This window comes from Balaenoptera musculus, chromosome 3 (genome assembly GCF_009873245.2).
Source record: "Balaenoptera musculus isolate JJ_BM4_2016_0621 chromosome 3, mBalMus1.pri.v3, whole genome shotgun sequence".
Classification (NCBI taxonomy): Eukaryota; Metazoa; Chordata; class Mammalia; order Artiodactyla; family Balaenopteridae; genus Balaenoptera; species Balaenoptera musculus.
Genome location: NC_045787.1, coordinates 17,011,689 through 17,032,939, shown reverse-complemented (window position 1 = coordinate 17,032,939; position 21,251 = coordinate 17,011,689). Strand labels below are relative to the sequence as shown.

Genomic DNA, 21,251 nt, shown 5'->3' with positions numbered 1-21,251 from the left:
TGCAAGGACTTTTAAATAATCAGGTTAGAAAGCATTTATTTCATGTAATTTAAAATGCAAGCAAGTACATTTTAATTTTATTTTGCTTATTAGTGAGAATTTTCAATGTCATTAACCTTTTTAGTTATGTAGATATCGATTTGGAAGTAGCCCATACCCTATACTTGTACCTGCCATTATTAACTGTAAATATTTAGCTATTTGTTTATAAAAATATTTGTAAATAATTGGCCTACTGATATGAATTCGAAAAATGTCATTTCTGTTTACTTGCATGTTTCATTAAAAAAACTTATTAGCCTGGTGTGTAGAGTTCCCTTTGAAACTGATGACTGATTTCAAGTCTCATCTCAACTTTGTTTCAGATAATTCAGATAGTCAGCGCTGCAGACCGAGATCTTTCACCTGCTGGGCAGCAATTCTCCTTTAAATTATCACCTGAAGCTACCATCAAACCAAATTTTACAGTTCGGGACTTCAGAAGTAAGTTTAACCACATAAAAATTTACCTTTTATCATGCAACTTTGTAAAAGGACACAAATGTAGAAATCCATGCTCTTCCTAAAAGCACTCAAGCTCATAAAAATATAGAAATCCATATACAAGAAATAGAAAATTTTATGGCTAGCAGTAAGCTAAATGTTAACCTATATAGACTATATCTAATGAGGCAAATTACTTCCATTTATAATGTGGACATTCCCTTAATGAGTCAAACAAACAATAGGCTATCTGGGAAATTGAATACTTTTCATGTTTTAAATATATCATTTGTTCCACATGCACTGCTTGTACCTACAAGTAACTGTTTTATTTGAATAACACATGGTATGGCACAGGTCAAGAATACAGGCTTTGTAATGAGAATGATATAGGTTTTCACTCCCACTGCATTACTACCTAATGGCAGATTATCGATATATTAAATTATACTAAAGAATTTCAACCTCATAGTTAAAATAAATTAACCTCATGGTTTATTTATTAAATAAAATAGTGTATGCAAATCCTTTAACACAATGCCTAAAACCTATTACCTTTAAGGTAATTTTAGCTACCACCTCTGCCATCATAACTACACTTACATTTCTACCACCACTGCTACTACCATTACTATCACTAATACTAATATTATCACATCTGCTGCTACTACAATCTACAAAAATATAAAGGACACTGGATTAGATATAATAAGGCTAAGTACTGATCAGTTGCTCTGACTTTATTTGTTCTGTGACTTTGGATATTTTATCTCTTCTAAGTTTCTGTAGACATAATATAGGGAATAAAAACTCCTGAGTTCATAATATTGGGTAGAAAAAAGCTAATTCTTGCTAGATTCTATGCTTATGGAACAAATGAACAAGTGATAAGATGGATGATATAATGATGGTGATGATTGATAGGAATCAAAGGATGCTTTGAGAAAGTTAAAGTTAGTTTTCTTCAAATACTTGGGGGAAGGAAATTAGAGTCACAGAAGGAAATTCAATAAGATTTACGCCATCTAATAACGTAATGTGAGGAATGGCTGGGAATGAAACAAGGTCCCAATTATGAAAGGCCTAATAGGTAGGGATACCACATGTTTTATCATGAAAACTGGAGTATGTTTGAGAATAGCAGTGGACAGTGTTTGTAATTTTAATTAGAGCAGCACACCTAGAATAGGGCTGTCCAAGTCAAACTGGACCATACGGTCAACCTGTCTACAAGTCATTTAAAGAGTGTATAACTTAAATCCAATGACCTGAGAAGTCTTTGAAAGGTTTACACAAGAGTTTAACATATTCAGATTGGCACTTTAGCAAATCAGTCTGGATGCAGTTTGGAAAAGACAGTAGAAGGATACAAGACTACTTCTGATACTATTGTAGAAAATGGATGAGAGAATCTTGGATTAGGATAATCCAATGGATTAAGGTAATGGCTGTGAGGATAGAGGTGAGTGGTTGGAGATAGAATACATAGAACTTCATTCTAGATCTCCTAGATTCCGTATGTAAATATGATGAAGAAGAAGACTAATAAGACTTCTAGATCATTGGCTTGGGTAACTAAGTAGATGGTCACATCATTCAGGAACGAAAGTATTGACTATTTTCCACCATTTTATCTTTGCTGGAGAATCTATATATGATTAATCATAATAATATGAATCAGATCATCTTGCCTCAAAGTATAGTATTTTGTCATGATCTGAACATGTATTTGCCACTCATGCCATTTACCATAGCCCCTGTTTTATCTTGATATATTTTAAGTGTAATTTTAAGTTTTTTTGTTTAAATGGATAGACACATTTTTTCACCTTTTTTTTTTCTTGTGAGAACATTTAAGTTCTATTCTTTTAGCAAATTTCAATTATACTGTGCAGTGTTATCAATTACAGTCACCATGCTATATGTCAGATCCTCAGACTTTATTCATCTTATAGCTGATAGTTTGTACCCTTTTATCAACCTCTCCCTATTTCTCCCACCCCCAGGCCCTGGCAACCATTTTTCTACTTTCTATTTCTATGAGTTCTGCTTTTTTTTTTTTTCTTACATTCCGCATATAAGTGTTACCATGCAGTATTTGTCTTTGTCTGGTCTATTTCACTAGCATAATACCCTCCAGCTTCATCCATGTAGTCACAAATGGCAGGGTTTCCTTCTTTCTTATGGCTGAATAATATTCCACTGTGTGTATATACAATATATATCGCATTTTCTTTATCTGTCAATCGATGGAAACCATTTTACGGGTGATAATGAAGTTTAATATGTCTTTTTTCTTCCCACCATGGACAGCATAATGAATTCTATATGGTCACATATCAATAATAATACTGGGTTGAAAATAAATCTTTTAAAAAAGGGGAGACTGCCTTTTGACATAACATGTTCAAGAATATCAAACCCTTAGCTCCCTAAGTGCAAATACACTGGAGTCTCTGACTTCCTATTTCTATTAATCACTTTCACCCAGGTTTCAGGCTTTAATCCTTGACTGTTCCTTTCCCCAGACTCAAGTATACAACCATCAATGGCTGAAGATTTCAATATTGATTCAACTAGTCCCCATTTTTCTATTCCTACCGTCAACACAAGTGCCTAACACCACTGACTCTTAGTGGGAATATTATAATAGACATTTGGCAGGTTTATATTTTGTTTCTCAATTTAAAAATAGCCTCTGTGTAATGACAAATTGATATTCCCTTGCCAAATTCTATCTTATCACATAAACTTTTCTCAGTTTTGTGCTTCCTACTGAAATGGGTATAGAGAAGGTGCTTAATTTTTCATTGTTGAAATTAGAATCTACAAATAGAATGAATGGAATATTACTGATATAGTAACATTTTTCTGACATACTTGTATTTTAATGAGTACTATATCTTTCTAAAATTATTTTACCTGATTCCAAAGTGGGTATCATGTATGGCTACAGTGGACTAAATATTAGTACATTTCTAAAAAACAGCAAAATGTTTCTGGGAGTGACTTCAATAGACTCAAAAAATGAAATAGTGTTATGAATAAAACAAAAATTCCACTTTTCTGTACAGAAATAAAAGAAGTAAAGAACAAGTGCATGCAAAATAACACTTTCAATAGAAATATTAGTTGTACTAATATAAAATCTTAAATTCTTATTGCCTTGGATTATTCCAAGTAAATGTTGTATCATTCATTGTATCAAAATTAAAATGAAGTACTTTTGTGATTATATTAAAGTGATGATTATTATAATTCATGATATTTAAATATTTTAATGAATCAATGTTTTTCACACATTTTATTTTCCTTTCCATGTTTCTTATGATGTTTTGCAAAAGTGAAAAAAACATATATATATATTCACACATATACATATATATGTATTATAGATATGGATTAGGGAAAAATCAAAAATCAAGCTTTATCTGAAATATTATATTGATATTTGTCAATTTTAAAGAACAGGTTCTTAGGTAAGATGTTATACTGACTCATCCTTTGTAATCTTGGCTGTTCTAATCATGTAAGAAAACATCCGCTGAAGTATTTTTTCTCTGTGAGATTTTGATGTCATAAAAAATAGTCTGTCAACACAACATACTCTTGTCCTGTAAACAATTTTCTATTCTTTCTGAATAGAAAATTTAATTCGTACACCAGACAAGATTAATGTTTCTTCTTTTCCTAAGGATTGTTTTGAATACATTTGATTACATTTGGGCAGCTTTCATAATGATAAAAGAAAGAATTAAAATATGGATGTGTTTTGCTGACTCAAGAAGAGCTTCCTACTGTTTAACAGATACCAACTTGAAGATCTGAAGTGATGCTCATGGTAACCATCTTATCATAAATGTCATGTTTTGTAGACAACACAGCTGGCATTGAAACCCGAAGAAATGGATACAGCCGCAGGCAGCAAGAGTTGTATTTCCTCCCTGTTGTAATAGAAGACAGCAGTTATCCTGTCCAGAGCAGCACAAACACAATGACTATTCGAGTTTGTAGATGTGACTCTGATGGTACCATCCTGTCTTGTAACGTGGAAGCAATTTTTCTTCCTGTAGGACTTAGCACCGGGGCTTTGATTGCAATCCTACTGTGCATTGTTATACTCTTAGGTTGGTTTCAATATTAATCACATATTCTCCCTCTCTCTCTCCCCCTCCCTTCTTTGTGTATCTCACTCCTCATTTTAGCATGTAAATCAGTTTTTCTTCATTGAGATGCTACATTTGGATAGAAGGAAGACTATCTATCTATACTGGATTATATAATTATTATTAAAGTTAATTATATTATAAGTGTTAATTTTCTATTTTATTCCACATGGAAATATACCAATAGAAATAAATCAATAACATCATCAAAAATATAAAAGTATGTTCAAGCCCTAGGGAATTTTCAAGTAATAACAGTTTGTGGCACTTGCTGCGATGAACTTTTTTATGACAAATATCTCATTTGCAGCAACGGTTTTAAATTCATTTTTTACATCCTAGTAATTATTGCTCCCTAATAAAGTGTTGTATAACCTTTAAAATTATACTAGATGAACAGTAGCTGTCAAGTACCAGTTTGATAAAGAAATAAAGAAAAGAGAAAGAACAGGAAAGAAGTAGAAGGTAAAAGCACCTCCAAATTTTTTTTCCTGTCTAAAGTGCTGGCCAGACACAATTCTTATTCCACTTTTCTCAGATCTCCTCACATCAGAAACTCTAACCATTCCCACTAGAACAGAACAGAACACAGTGAAATATCAAGAAGTGCAGCAAAGGGAAAGGATTGAAGTAAATGTATTCTGTAACATCTCTGTGAGAATGAAAACCTACTTTAGGGGCTTCCCTCTTCCATCAGCTCTGTTCAGCTGACTGTATTTCATTTATTCATTCGCTGCCAGATTCACAAAAGCAAAGACAGATTTTCTATTTTTCTAAGCATTCCTTTAAATTAAAATTGCAACAGAAGTACAGTTGGGCACTGTGGGATCAGCTTATATATTCATGTTTATTATTTAACCAAAATATTCTGACAAATGCACATACCTACCTTTATCTCTAGGATAGAAAATAGAATTTTAAAAATTTACTAGGGTGTAAAGCATGGTACAAGGCATTATATACTAATTTGTGAAGAACATTCTCTGAGTCAGAAGCTCATTTTGGTTTGGAGGGTAGAGTTCTGGTCCAATTTGCATGATGCAGATATTAATTCCACGCAAATAACCTTGATGTGTAGAACAAAGTATTCTTTATGTCCTTAAAATTTAGAATTATAAATTATATCTGACATCTGTTTGTGCTGATGATATAAACCCCTTTAAAAGGGAAGATGCAAAATAGTGTTCTCACACCTGAAGTTGAGCAAGATCAATTAGGTGTTTAACTTCGAAACTAGCGTTTCTTTTTCATACTCTTGGGGGCTGTCTGAGTCCCAGAGTATTTCCGTATCCACCTAGCATGATTTGGCATATTCTGGATGCTGGTCTTTGTCCTCTTTGGCCCTCTTACAGTGTAACAATTCATGTTGCTTAGGTTAGCATTATCACATACTGTCATCTGCCACTCATTCATCCAAACATTTACCAAGTGTCCACCCTGCTCCTGGTTGTGGATTGCTAGTACACAGCTGCGAATGTTGACACTCTTAGTCTTGCCATGGGGTCTGCTTACAAATCCATCTATTCTTTGATCTCCTTAGCCAATCTCATACCCCTTTAGATATTCCAGTAGATTCTTAGCCATTTTAATGTCTTTTTTAGGGTGAGAGGTAGCATGAGAATCTTGTGGTGCTTGGGAACTTCTATTTGACCCTCAAAGCACATCTAACTAGTCTCTTTCTCAGCCATAGATACTCTAAAGCCATTTTATACATATGCAGTGTTTCTCTGTGAGGTTTACAGTCTCTCACACACTCTTTGGGTGAACAAACAATAGTGCTTTTAGTTCTGAGATTTGCCTAAAGCCTGGAAGGAGTGCAGAGTGCTAAACATCTCTGCAAGGCCCATTGTACAGAAGCTCTACCTATATCTCCTCTGTCTCCCTCCTTAATTTTGGAAGAAGAGGGAATAAATGGGCTTTTATCATCATGCAGTCTCCTACTTTCTAATCCTATGACAAGAGTCTTTCTTCCAGACTCTGTTATGGTAAATCAAACACTTTGGCTTTCAATCTATTGCCACCACTATGGAGGAGAGGGGGGGAGTATTATGCCGGGCAAAGTTGAGCACTGACTTCATGGTGTGAATCTGTGCTTATTTACTCCCAGAAAAAAATAAACACTGTTGATGTAATGATGGCTGTGAGTTAATGGGGAACAAAGAGATATTCAATAATGAGGGTCTATAAATTAACTATTTCAAAATATTATCTTGCTTCAAGAAGGTAACCTGAATACTAGACTTTTGGTTTGGAAAATATCTCAATATGGTAGGACACAGAAATTTAAATAATTTGTGGTCTTAGCTGATATAATTTGAAAAGCTAAGGCCCTTATATTCTATATTCTCTCTCTCTCTTTCTTGTTTATTGCATTTAAAAGTGTCACGTAATTTGTGTTTATTTCATTATAAATACAGTAATGTTAACAACTGAGAAATATAGGTATGAATAATATCTAAGTGTTAGCTATGGGCAAACAATATTCAAGTTTTATTACTTCAATACTATACAGTTCTCTGTATGATTGGAACAACCATTCTTTTCTTTCTTTTTAAATTTTGTAATGCACACTTTTTACATGACACTGAGATATTTAAATACAATGCATGTTAAATATAAGGCTACAATTGTTTGATTTTTGTGAATAATTTTGCTATGGTTTCATATTAGCTACAATTTCAAAATGAAGTTGAATTTAAACAATGAAAAAAAGTCAACATAGATATGATTCTTATAGATTACAGTATGTTTACTTTGAAAATAATAGGGTACCATTAAAAACACTCAGCCAGCCCTGATCAATTTTCTTTTTTATGGAGAGATGGGCTGACATATTCTCATATCGCAATTTTTGTCTTGTTCTAGCCATAGTTGTGCTGTATGTAGCTCTGCGAAGGCAGAAGAAGAAAGACACCCTGATGACCTCTAAAGAAGACATCAGAGACAATGTTATCCATTATGATGATGAAGGAGGTGGGGAGGAGGACACCCAGGCTTTCGACATTGGTGCTCTGAGAAACCCAAAAGTGATTGAAGATAACAAAATTCGCAGGGATATAAAACCAGACTCTCTCTGTTTGCCTCGTCAGCGACCACCAGTGGAAGATAACGCAGACATAAGGGATTTCATTAATCAAAGGCTACAGGAAAATGATGCGGACCCCACCGCCCCACCATACGATTCATTGGCGACATATGCCTATGAAGGCGATGGATCAGTAGCCGACTCCCTTAGTTCCATAGAGTCTCTGACCATGGAAGCGGACCAGGACTACACCTATCTAACAGACTGGGGACCGCACTTTAAAGTCTTGGCAGACATGTTTGGTGAAGAAGAGAGTTATAACACTGATAAAGTCACTTAGGGGAGAAGCAAAGGCTAAAACACAACCAACAAAAGAAATTTAAGAGAAAGGAACATAAATAGAAATCACACTTCTACACACACACCACACACACACCACACACACAAACACACATACCGGGCTTTCTAGGACAAGATTCCTTTGATTATTTGGTTTCTAGCAAGTTGCTATATTTATCATATTGTCAGTTTTGGTTTATTCTGCCAACACAAGGTAATTCCTAAAATGTGTACTTGCTTGGTTTTGTTCTGTTATTTTGGAAACACACTGAGACAAGCTCAGGCCTATTAAATACAATTTACTGACGTGACAACCTAGAACGAAGATAGCTATGTGGCATCACGGTGGAAGAGTGTTAGATTTTTCTTAATTCCACTAAAGTGCCTATTGAAACTCTTATCATTTAATGTCGTGTAGAGTACACTCTGCTGTGATGGCTTTGTGGGATTCAGACACAGAGGACATAAAACAAAGACACCGTCTTTATGTCAAGGAGCAATAGCAACACGCAGACTTCTCATTCCTTTTAAGGAAAAAAGAAGAATACTTTCTGAACTCCATCTTCTTATAATTAAAATGCTCTTTTTTTTCTTTTTTAAACTGTATGCCAAAACACATTTGTTTTTCCTACCCTCTGAGAAAAGTGAAATAAATGCGATAATATCAAATTCAATATGTAAGTCCCAAATTTTAAAAGCAATGTTTGATCTTAATATTGGTTCCTATTAAAGGTGTTCATGAAAATATTCATTGTTTTCCAAAGAAATAAAATTTTTAAAAAGAAAATTTTAAAAAATCCTCTTTATAAAGAGAGGCCTCAGGGCTGAAGCTCCAAATTAAAATAAATATTAGTTTTGTTTTAATATTGTGCCAGGGTGTGGAAGGGTGGAAGGTTGGTTTTAGCAAATCACCAGATCATTGCAGTCTTCAGTCATAGATAAAATTTAAGTTGTGTTTTCATGAAACATTTTTTTGGGAAAAAAAATGTCATTGATTTAAACAGGGGAAGAGAAATTGATATACAGCTTCTCAGAGTTTCTTACAGTCTAGTGATTCTTTCATGAACAAAGAAAATAAAATATTTATCAAATAATACAGAATGGATTTATAGCATGTCTAAAAATATTTATTAAGCAGTACCAAACAAATGAAAGATCAGGGACTTCAGAAAATTCAAACCAAATACTAACTCTTAAAGTGAACACAAATGCAAAATCTGGTAGTTGATTTATTTTATTAACATGGATTTCAACTTTGTGAATATCGTTATTATATTGGAGCTCAGAGTGGCTTCTTTGCGCATCATCTACAATAATTCTAATATAAACAATACCATAAGCCTCCTCTGTAAAAACTTTTACTTTTTAATTTGATGAGATTTCTAATACTAGAAATACTAGATTTTATAAGCAGACAGGTAAGCTGCACTCATTACATTACTTTTAAATGAACTTTACACTATCCAGAAATACACTTAACAAAACAGGTAACTAACTATAAGGTAATAATATATTTTCTTAATATTATAAATATACAAGTGACTACTGAAATATTAAAACAATATATAGGAAAAATAAAAGTTATTTATAGATCCATTCTGCAGGCATCATCAATATCCACCTGTGTTTATGAAATATTTATAATTACATTTGTATTGCAAAGTGTGAAAGCAAAAATTCACACATGGGGAAAACAGAAATATAAATAATATAGGCAAATTATATTCAGTCCTATTTATTATTAAATGCTTACTTCAAAATATATAACTGATAATTATGTTGTGGCAATTAGGCCATTTGAATCTGCATTTCCCATCGCTCTTTTTATGTCTCATAATTGCAGATTCTCCTTGTCATCCTTACCAAGAACAACTGTTGAATTCCTTTTCCTCCTCTCAGGACTTCGACTTCACCTTTGTCTCATCCCTGGGAACTTCAATAGAATCTTGATGTAGTGTGATAATTTGCAGTATAATTTGCTTTGGGAAATATTTATGTAATTTTTAAAAAGCTGGCGATGTCATAACCACTCTGGAGCAAAAATTAAGTCAACATCTAGGTTTTCCCCAGCAATATGACTGGGTATGCCATGATGTGAGGCCCTTTGAAGAAGGTTAATATGCAAATCACTTCCAGCTGACCAAATGATTCTTGTCAGGAATTACTGCATGTTGCACCTTGCTAGAGAATCTGAGTGCCTCTGCATGCATTCACATATCAGAAGCAATGACGGCACAAAGAAAACTTGGGAGGGGCAGGTCATTTCAAACCACACAGCTGAGATACTAAGCAAGTACATGAAATTGGTGGATCTTACTTTCTCCACACTAATCATCTTTTTTTAGTACCTCTATCTTTTATGTTTGTTACACCACTGCATTAGTTTGTTATGGCTGCCATAACAAAGCACCACCAGAGTGGGTGGCTTAAAAAAACAGAAATTTATTTCCTTGCAGTTCTGGAATCTAGAAGTCTAAGATAAGAGTCTGCAGAGTTGGTTTCTTCCAAGGGCCTCTGTCCTTGGCTTGTCCATGGCTCTCATTTCTCCATGTCTTCACGTGGTCTTTCCCCTGGGCTAATTCCTCTTCTTCTAAGGACACCAATCATACTGAGTCCACTCATATGACCTCTTTTTATCTTAATTAACTATTTAAAGGCCTTATCTCCAAATAGAGTCATATTCTGAGGTACTGATGGTCAAGACTTCAAAATATGAATTTTAGGGGACACAATTCAGCCCATAACAACCACACAGATGTTAACAGAAAAAAAAAAAAACCAAAAAAGTGTTTGATTTACATCAAACAAACAAACAATGTGAAAAAAACAAAACAAAGCAAAACAAAAACCATGAATGGAAATAATTTCATGTACAACGGGAAACCACAAAAGTGACAAGGTGAAAAGAGGTCTTTTGGTGCTCACATATTGGAAATATTATGGGATATCTTTCACACTACTGAAAGCAGTAGGCCTAATATTTCAATACTTATAAATAACTTGAGATTCTTTTTTATTTATAACATCACAGTAACTGGCCTTCATTCAAGAGTTAAGCAATATAAAAATTCCTTAGAATTTACATGGGGGATTTTGACTATTAATAATAATCATGCATAACTTTTTAATTACATTGCATGTTTACCTTTACAGAAATATATGTGGACATATTCTATGTAACATATGTATGTTATATGTTTTTTAAAAATGTAACTTTTGTGTTCAAAGAAGTATTAGATCAACACAAAAGAGTGAACTAGTGGTGTGATACACTAGAAATAATCTAAAATTGCTTTTATACCAAATTCTATCACTAACTGGAAACGTCAATATGCTTCCTGTCATCTATTCTCTTTGGTAAAATGAATCTGTTGCTCTTGTTGTTATCTAAGTTTCCTCTGAAATTTATTGACTCTTAAGTTCTAGTTACATTCACATGAAGTCCATTATTTCATTTACATATTGATTACATAAAATTATGACAATCATAGAGATCTTTAAAACAAAATATAAATCACAAAATTCTTTGAAGTATGGATGTGATTGATTACACATTGACACACCACGTTCCACATCAGGAGAGCCAGACAAATACTTCTTAAGTAAAAACTGTCAAAATTCTTCATCAAGATGGAATGGTAGAGAAGTGCATAGGAAGAGAAAGAAAGAAATGTTAAAAATAGAGCCCTAATCTTGAGCCAAAGAGGAAAAGCAAGTGATATGAAGAAAACGTTAGAAGGGATGTGTTATTCCTTATCTTTAGGAGGAGGACATTTTAGAAGTCCTTGGAAAAGTTTCAGTAACTGTTGTATTAAAACAGGAATTCCTAAAAGCAGATGTAAATATGCAGTTACTATATTTGAAGTGAGTCCCAAAATATGGCGAGGTCTGAAAAGAATTAATAAAATGTCAGCAAAAACATCAGTTTACTTCCTAAGAGAAGAGTGGGAGGGAGATAATTTTGTAAATGTCTCCATGTTTGAAAATTTCTCTTGCCTCCTCATCTGATGTATAGTTTAGCTAAGTACACAATTACCACTTGGAATTATTTTTCCAAGAATCTGATCATTTCTTCTCTTACATCCATTGTTACAAAACAGTATACACACATATACACACATACATATGCAATTAAATGTTTGATAATTCCAATTTGCAGCAAGTTTTGGATTGTCACTTAATTCTTTTATTCAAGTCCCTTATATTTCTTAGTGTAATGGATTTTCATAACTATCAGTCAGTCACTAAATTTTTCAAAAAGGAGTTAAACTTTATTAGGAATTTTTTTTAATTGCCCCCACTTTAAGATGAATAAATAGAAGGTAGAGTGTCCAAACAACTTGTGCAGAACCAATAAATAATAAACTAATAGATGGCAAAGCCCTTCAATTGTGAAGAGTTTGAGTACATTTATTTTTCAACTTCCTTTCTGGGTTCTTCCCATAATTTTTCCAACTTCTACACTGTTATATATTACATTGCAACAACGAGTGTAATTAATGCAAACTCCTGGGAATTCCGGGTCATACTACAACATAATATGGTACTTCCTTAAAAGAGAAAATAATCTAAACATCATTGATTCTGATATCAGTATCTTACCCAGTAAGCAAGATTTTAAGACACAGCAGTTGCCTACAAGACAAATAAAAACTTGATTATACAACTTAAAATACTGATCTCCATATTACCAAGAATCAATGAATTTGAAACTATATCAGTTGCACTTTCTTTTAAACATTCACATTAATGATGTATATATATTATCCTGACCTTAACTCTCCTGAATTTTCAATCCAATTATGTCTATTTCCCCTTCTTTTTAACTTCCCATGGGTACAAATATACTTTAGCCCTTATTATCACTTAAATCTCCAATTTCTAAGTTCAATTTACTTATCTTATGTCTCTCTCAATCCATCATCCACTGAATATGGTATTTGCCATGATTGAAATTTCCAATATGTTGCCACCAAAAATTACCTGAGACAAACAATTCTCCCGTTCTCCTCTTCTGCTCTGTCAACATTTTTTAAAATGTGACAACAGTAAAAAAAAAGCTACTCATCACTGAGCATATACTTTGCAAAAAATATGCTGCAAACATTTAATGCCAACAATAATTTGATGAGTTACATTATTATTATTATCTGTATTTCATACATGAGTAAACTAGGCTTAGACATTTGAAGTAACCTGTTTACTTAGACATATTTAGCAAGTGACAAAACCAGGGCCCTAACACAATTATCATATGCCCGATCCAGCCCTTACCCCATGAGATACAGTATACTGCACTTTCACCTCTCTCACTTATAACCAACCATTTAAAAACCTGAATTCTGGTCTCTGTTCCTACTGTGTTCCTTTGAAGTTCACTAGTAACTTTATAGTTGAAAAGCCCCAATGATTCTTCCTTTTACCTTTCTGCAATTTCTATAGAGTTAAGCATACCTTCATATCTCACCTTCAATTTCTACTTCCACCTCTTGGTTCATTGATTTTTTCTTTCTTCTGTTAATGCTTCGTATACCCCTCAGACAGTCTACATAAATAATCCCACGGAGTCTTCCCATCTGTTTTCATTTCTTTTTTATACCATTGAGATTTGGAGATCTCTTGCTATAATCGTGATTTTTCATAATATTCAATGAATCGTTAAATCGCTATTTATACATTTTCTCTCTAAGCAAGCTGAGGAAGTTTTACTTGCGTATATTTATACTTTCTGAACACATATACCTGGCCAATCTATTAGCTTCAAATTCATTAGATCCAAGTCTATACCTTTCTCTTTCAGAGTTCAGTATTTGTGTTGTTACTTGGGCTCTGAACTTTCCTTCTATTCTTCTGTCTGTCTGTCTGTCTGTCTCTCTCTCTCTCTCTATATATATATACATATACTCTTTCAAAATACATTGCTATTTTACTATTGAAATAAACCTAATTTTTTAAAGTGACTAAGGCACTACAGAAAATTTTTGTATTTTCCACACCCAACCATACAAAATCATATTAGTTTGGTGCATTTGTTACAATTAATGAACCAATATTTACATCTTTTTATTAACTGAAGTCCACATTTTGTTCAGATTTCTTTATTTTTCCCTAATGTACTTTTTCTGTTCCAGGATTCCATACTTGATAGAACATTACATTTAGTCATCAAGTCTTCTTAGGTTTTTCATGGTTACGATAGTTTCTCAGACTTTCCTTGTTTTAAAAAACTTTTACAATCTTGAGAATTACTTGTCAAGTAATTTGTAGAATATTCCTTAACTGATATTTGTCTGATTTTTTGGTCTCATGATTAGACTGGTTACATTGGGTTTTGGGGGGAAGGTCACAGAGGTAAAGTGTCAAGCTCATCATATTATATCAAAGGAACATCCTAAGGAAATAACTTATTACTGTCAATCATCTGGCTGTCATTTGTGCAGTTTCTTCACTGTAAATTATTTATTTTTCCCTAATTCCAAACTGTACTCCTTGGAAGAATGTCACTATGTATAGCATACAATTAAGGAGTGCAGCATTATACCTCACCTCTTGAGGGCAAAGTATCAACATAAAATATTTGGAGTTCTCATAAAATATTAGGAGTTTGTCTGTTCTCCATTTACTTATTCAATCATTTATTTATTTGAGTAGGGATGCATAGAGATTTAATACTTTGGTTCATAATCTAACACTACTACATTTATAAAGCTATTTCAGTTGGTGCCTGTGCTACTTAACAAATCCTCATTACTGCCTAGTTTGTGTTTTGGTTTGTTGGTTGGTTGGTTTGTATGTCTTGAGCACTTTCTTACATTATGCCACTATAAGCTCCATGCTCCTCTTGTATATTTCCTGCCCTGGTTCTCTCGAATCAGGCATTCCTCCAAAAAGCCTTGCTTTCTTTTATTGGCAAAATAATATTACAAAGATCTGGATATCAAGTGTGCTCCTTGCTACTGAGGTGTTTGTATTTCTGGGTCCTCTCAAATGACAGAACGAGAGAATATGTATGTGTATAACAACTAGAGTACATGCATACACACACTCATATATATAAGTACATATATATGCCTCTATATGTAGCCATCTGTATCTTTATTAAACTAAAAGTGAGTTCATACTGATATCTCAGACTCTAATCCATTACCACATGGATCATAATATATCGCCTTCTGTCTCACTTATATGCAACCTCACAGTACAACACTGAAAATCCTACGTCTCAACATTTGCTATTTATTTACTTAATTGTTCAATTCTGGGACATATGCATAGTATATCAGAATTGTTAATCCATACTCTCACTCAAAACAACTTTGAGTTGTATCACCTTTAGTCGTACGGACCCCACTCACTTCCAAAGACTTAGGTCACAACCTTTTTACCTCAGTGAAATTGCTTCATTCATTTGTTTAACAATCAGATTATTTTGTCACATTCTTCATTGAATTCTTGGACCCTCTAACCTCTTTAAAATATATGTTTATAATTTTTATATGTGCTGTAAATTACTATAGATTTTAACAAATTCATGGTGTTGTGTATCCACCATTACAGTCCCGTATAAAATAGTTTCACTGCTTTAAAAAAAATTCTTTGTGTTTCAAATACTCCCTGATTCCTGGTAACCACTCATATGTGTACTCTATTTATAGTTGTGTCTTTTCCAGATTATCATAGAAATGAAATCATCCAGCACATAGTCTTTTCACACTAGCAGTACAAATTTAAGACACATCTGTCTTTCTGTGGTGGAATAGCCCATTTCTTTTTATCCCTATCATTCCATTGTATGGATGTACCACAGTTTGTTTATCTATTCACATACTGAGGGACATTTTAGTTGCTTCGAGTTTTTTTTGCAATTATGAGTAAAGCTGCTATAAATATTTGTGTACAGGTTTTTATATAAACAGAAGTTTTCAAATCATTTGGGTAAATACCTAAGAGCCCAGTTATTGGATTGTATGGTAAGACTATGTTTTCTTTTGAATGAAACTACCAGTGTCTTCCAAAGTGGCTGTGCTATTTGGCATTTCCACCAGCAATGAATGAGAGCTTCACTGTTATTCATTCTCACCAATTCTGGTATTGTTAGTATAGATTTTAGCTATTTTGATAGGTGTGAAGTGGTATCTCACCGATTTTTTTTTTAATTTACATTTCCTAGTGACAAATTATGTTTAGCATCTTTTTATATCTTTATGTGTCATGCCATCTGTATATCTTCTTTGTTAAGGTGTCGTTCAGCTCTATGTCTATATTTTTCATTGTTTTTATCTTCCTATTGTTTGGTTTTAAGAGATTTTTTATATTTTGGAGCTAATTTTTTATGAGATATACGCTTTGCTAATATTTTATCCAAGTCTGCAGCTTGTCTTTTAATTCTCTTAAGTATCTTTTACAGAGCAGACATTTTTAATTTTAATAAAGTCTACTTAATATATTATTTATTTCATTGATCATGTTTTTTTGATTGTATCTCAAAGTCATCACCAAACCCAAAGTCAGTTAGATTGTCTCCAATTTCTTCCAAAGAAATTTAATAATTCGGCATTTTAATTTTAGATCCATAATCCATTTTGAGTTACTTTATGAAAACTATATTGTGTGTGTTGAGCATATTTTATTTTTGCATATGGACATTCAGTTTTTCCAGCATACTTTGTTAAAAGAACTATCCATTCTCTGTTGAATTGTCTTTGGACCTTTGTCATAAATTAGATGAACATATTTTTTGGGGTTTATTATGGACTTGCTATTCAGTTCCATTGATCTTTGTGACTATTCTTTTTTCAAAATCAAGCTGTTTTGATTACTGTTACTTTATGTAAGTCTTGAAATCTGGGAATGTGAGTACTCCATCTTTGTTCTTCAATGTTTTGTTGACTATTCTAGGTTTTTGTTTTTCTATATGAAATTTAGAACCCATTTGTTTATACCTATAAGGTAGCTTGTTGGAATTTTTATAGTAATTGCATAGAATCTATAGATAAAATTGGAAGCATTAATATCCTAACAATATTGAGTCTTCTAATCCATAAATACAGACTATCTCTAATTTATATGTTCTTTGATTTCTTGCTTAATATTTTGCAGTTTTCTGCATATGGCTCTTACATTTGGTTTATTAGATTTATACCTAGATATTTTTTGGTGTGTATTATAAATGGTATTTTTAAAATTTTAAATTCTCATCATTATTGCTGATATATAGGAAAGCACTGACTTTTGTTTAAATTGAATTTGTATTCTGCCATCTTGCTATATTTGCTTACTATTTCAGGATATTTTTTTGGAGATGATATGACTTTTATACATAAACATTCATATCATATTCAAATAAAGAATTAAAAAAATTTTTTTCCATTCCAGTCAATATATTCCTTTTATTTCTTTTTCTTTTCTTATTGTACCAGCTAAGAATTTCACTATAATGTCAAACAGCAATGGTTATAGCAGACATCCTTGCCATGCTTCCAAATTTAGAGGTGTTATAGAGTTCCTAATCAGTATATGATATATACAGTTTTAGGAAATTCCCTGGCGGTCCAGTGACTAGGACTCTGTGCTTTCAGTGCCATGGGCATGAGTTTAATCCTTGGTCAGGGAGCTAAGATCCCACAAGCCACATGGCACAGCCAAAAAATATATATATATATATATTTAGATATTTAAAAATCAAGTGTGAATGCTTCTTATTTCTAATTTGCTGAGATTTTAAAAATTATGAATGGCTGTTAAATTTTGTCAATTATTTTCTGTGTTAAATATTACAATCAAATGATTTTTCTTTGTTAGCCTATTGAAATGGTGGATTACAGTGATTAATTTTTGAATGGTAAAATGGCCTTAACTTTGAATGAATCATACTTGTTTGTGGTATACATACATCACCTTAATATCAAAACCAGAAATGTCATTGAAAGAAATGAAAAACATAAAAATCCTCTATAAATGGTAGCATACCAAATGCAATTACATTTAAAATATAGTAGTCTTTATTTTCCCTTATTTTAAAGTGATTTCTGGTTTTGATATTGAGGTAATGTTGACCTCATAAAATGAATGTGGTATTATTACTTCTCATTGTATATTCTGGAAAATATTATGTGCAATTGGTATTATTTCTTCCTTAACTGTTTGGTAGAATCACCCAGTGATATAATTTGGGCCTGGTACATTTCTTATTGAAAGCTTATTAATTATGAATTTATTTAATGGATACAGGGTTATCCAAGTTATTTATTTCTCCTTGTGTGAGTTTTGGGAGTTTGTTTCTTCAAGGAGTTGATCCATTATAACTAAGTTATCAACTTCGTGGGCATAGATTTGTTCACAGTGTTAATATTATTATCATTTTGAGATCTGTAGATCTATAGTGATGGCCCCCCTTCTTTCATTTCTTATATTATTCACTTGTGTCTTCTCACCTGTTTTTTTCCTGGTTAGGCTGGTTGGAATTTTGTCAATTTCACTGATTTTTTTTCAAAGAACCGGGCTTTGTTTTTATTGACTTTTCTAATTCTCATTTCAAATTTTATTGATTTCTGTTCTAATTTTAATTATTTTATTTTAATTATTTTAACCTTAAATTTTTCTTCTTTCCATAGTTCTCCAAGATAGAGCCTTAGGTTATTTATTTTAGATCTTTGTTTTTTCTAATATTATATATCCACTTAAGGCCATATATTATATTTCCCTGTACACACTAGTTTCCCTTCATCTCTCAAAATTTAAAGAGCTGTATTTTCATTTCCATTTAGTCCAAAATATATTTTTAATTTATTTGGAAACTCCTTAAATCCATGTGTTATTTAGAAAAGTGTTGCTTAACTTCTAAACATTTAAGGATTTTTTTGGTTATATTTCTCTTTCTGATTCCTACTCTAATTCTATTGTGAGTTGAGAACAGTCTGTGTGATTTTTAAAACTTTATTAAGGTGCGTTTTATAGCACAGAATAAGGTCCATCTTGGTAATTGTTCAAGAATGTTTATTCTACTGTCTTTTGATGGAGTATTCTATAAATGTTAATTAGATAATGTTGATTGATAACGCCATTCAGAGGATGTATATTTTACGGATATTTCTCCTCCTTTATCTACCAGCTACTGACAAGAGATGTTGAAGTATCCTATAAAAAGAATGGCTTTTTCTATCTCTCCTTTAATTTCTATCAGTTTTTGCCTTATATACCTATTTAAGATTATAGGTCTTCTTGGAGAGTTGATTTCTTCTTTATGCCTGGTAAATTCCCTTTTTTATCTCTAATAATCTTGCTTCTGCTCTGTTCTGAAGTCTGCTTTGTCTGAAATTAGTATAGGTACTCTTGCTTTCTTTTGATTATTATTAGCATGGATACTTTTATCTATCCCTTTACTTTTTGACTTACGGCATCTTTATGATTTAAAGTTCTTTCCATGTATATACAAAATATCATTGTGTGTGTTCTTAATCTTCTCTGATAATTTCTGACTTTTAATTGGTGTTTTTAGAACATTATACTGGAGTCCTTCTGTGTAGTGGGAAGGTTTGAAAAGGGGGAAAGCTCTATAATCTTCTGATTAAATCTCAATGTTTTAGTAAGACTGTGTCTCAAGTCTGTGACTTTCAGAAGTATTTGTCCAGAGTTACAGTGTTTAAAAAAAAAAAATCACCTTATCTCTACTCTCTTCAGTGTTTTCCAATCTATTTTTTAAAGTTTTAAAAAATGTGCTGCATGAGAAAATCCTCATCCCATGCTAATATATGCACTTATATATTAATGCCATAATTTTCTTCATATAAAAATGTAGTTAATATAGGGAGCCAAATTTTCACTGAATAGAAATAAACTAGAATAAAATTTAATTGAAGAGTCTCTAAAAAAAAAAAAGAAATACGCTAAACATTCCATTCGAGTGTTATTTCCACATTAATTTTTAAACATGATTGCTTGCGTGTATGTATGCATACTTACATACATGTATATCGCTCAAAACATTATATATGCTGGATCTATCATTTCTTAGGTCCAACAACATTATTAAATGAAGGTAGAATTTGATGTTTTATAACTGCTATATACACATTTATTCAACTACAACTACAATATGGCGTGCCAAGTTCCTATTTAGGAAGGTCATGTGAGAAAACTCATTTTTTTCCAAGTCATTAAACTGATGGACACAAGGAATGAGCAGAGCAAAATTCCAGCCTTTCCTCATTATAGTTTATAATAAGCATTTATTATAACTTCACTTAAATTCTTGAAACAGTGAAAAGGTCATATGCAAAATAAGATGATAAAAATACTTCAGGTGCTGAGCATATGAATGTTCCCACTGTAGACACAGAAACGGAGGGAAATGTGCAATAATTACCCTTAAAATCTAGGTTTATTGTGGCATCTGTAAACTAGCTAGGTAAAATAAAATTATGTTCAGAAAGCATATTACAGATATACTTAAATCTTTTGTTATTATAAGGATGTTACATCTTGGTGCAGAGCATTTTCTCTCTTAGAAATGATAGCTTGCATACATTCAAATAATATGAGTAATTTACCAAGGTTAGGGAAACCTTATATAGAAACAATAGTACAGCTTTTAAATTAAGAAAATATATTTAGAGATTAGTCCTATTCTTTTTTTCAGATATATAGGCTTATAATTTTTAATACTAGAAGAAGCTTTGAATAAACATTTAGTGATAATATAATGTGTTTCAGTCACAGCTATATGCTTTCCTATCTTTCATTTCATCTGCAGAATCCCTGTGAAATTATTACCCCTCATTTCACAATGCAAATACAAATTCTCAACCTGATTAAATAACACACCTACAGTCACTTTGCTCTTAAGTGACAGTTCTGAGAAGAGAAGTAAAAACAAGTAAAAATAGCAGCAACAAAAAACAATGATAATTACAAAACCATCCAATTTTATACTTTGCAAAGAAGTATTTCTACAAAAGTGTAAAGAAATGTATATGCTCTTATATCTGTTCATTTCAATATCAAAGATGCCGACTTCTGAATGGACCATTCTCTCAAAAGAATTCTAATATTAAAGAAAATCAGAATATTAGAAAAGTAAAAGATTTTAAAGAAGATCAGAATATTGGAAAAGTAAACCTTTTTCTTATTGCAACACACACATCATGTTTCACCTTGAAGCTCACTCAAAAGGAAAATGCATTTTCATCAATTTCCTAGTAATAACACTTGAACCTTTAATTTTTTTCAAATGTGAAAAC

At 32.3% G+C, this 21,251-nt stretch overlaps 1 protein-coding gene across 1 annotated transcript in view; it reads left to right on the top strand.

The window, feature by feature from the left end:
* The window catches only part of LOC118893133 (cadherin-12), a 91,245-nt gene extending 82,563 nt beyond the window's left edge, over positions 1-8,682 (top strand). The window contains exons 7-9 of the mRNA XM_036848359.1: positions 366-483; positions 4,359-4,610; positions 7,515-8,682. Of these exons, the coding sequence (XP_036704254.1) occupies positions 366-483; positions 4,359-4,610; positions 7,515-8,014 (870 nt within the window). The 3' untranslated portion in view covers positions 8,015-8,682. The remainder of the gene's footprint in view (positions 1-365; positions 484-4,358; positions 4,611-7,514) is intronic.
* The last annotated feature ends 12,569 nt before the right edge of the window (positions 8,683-21,251 follow it).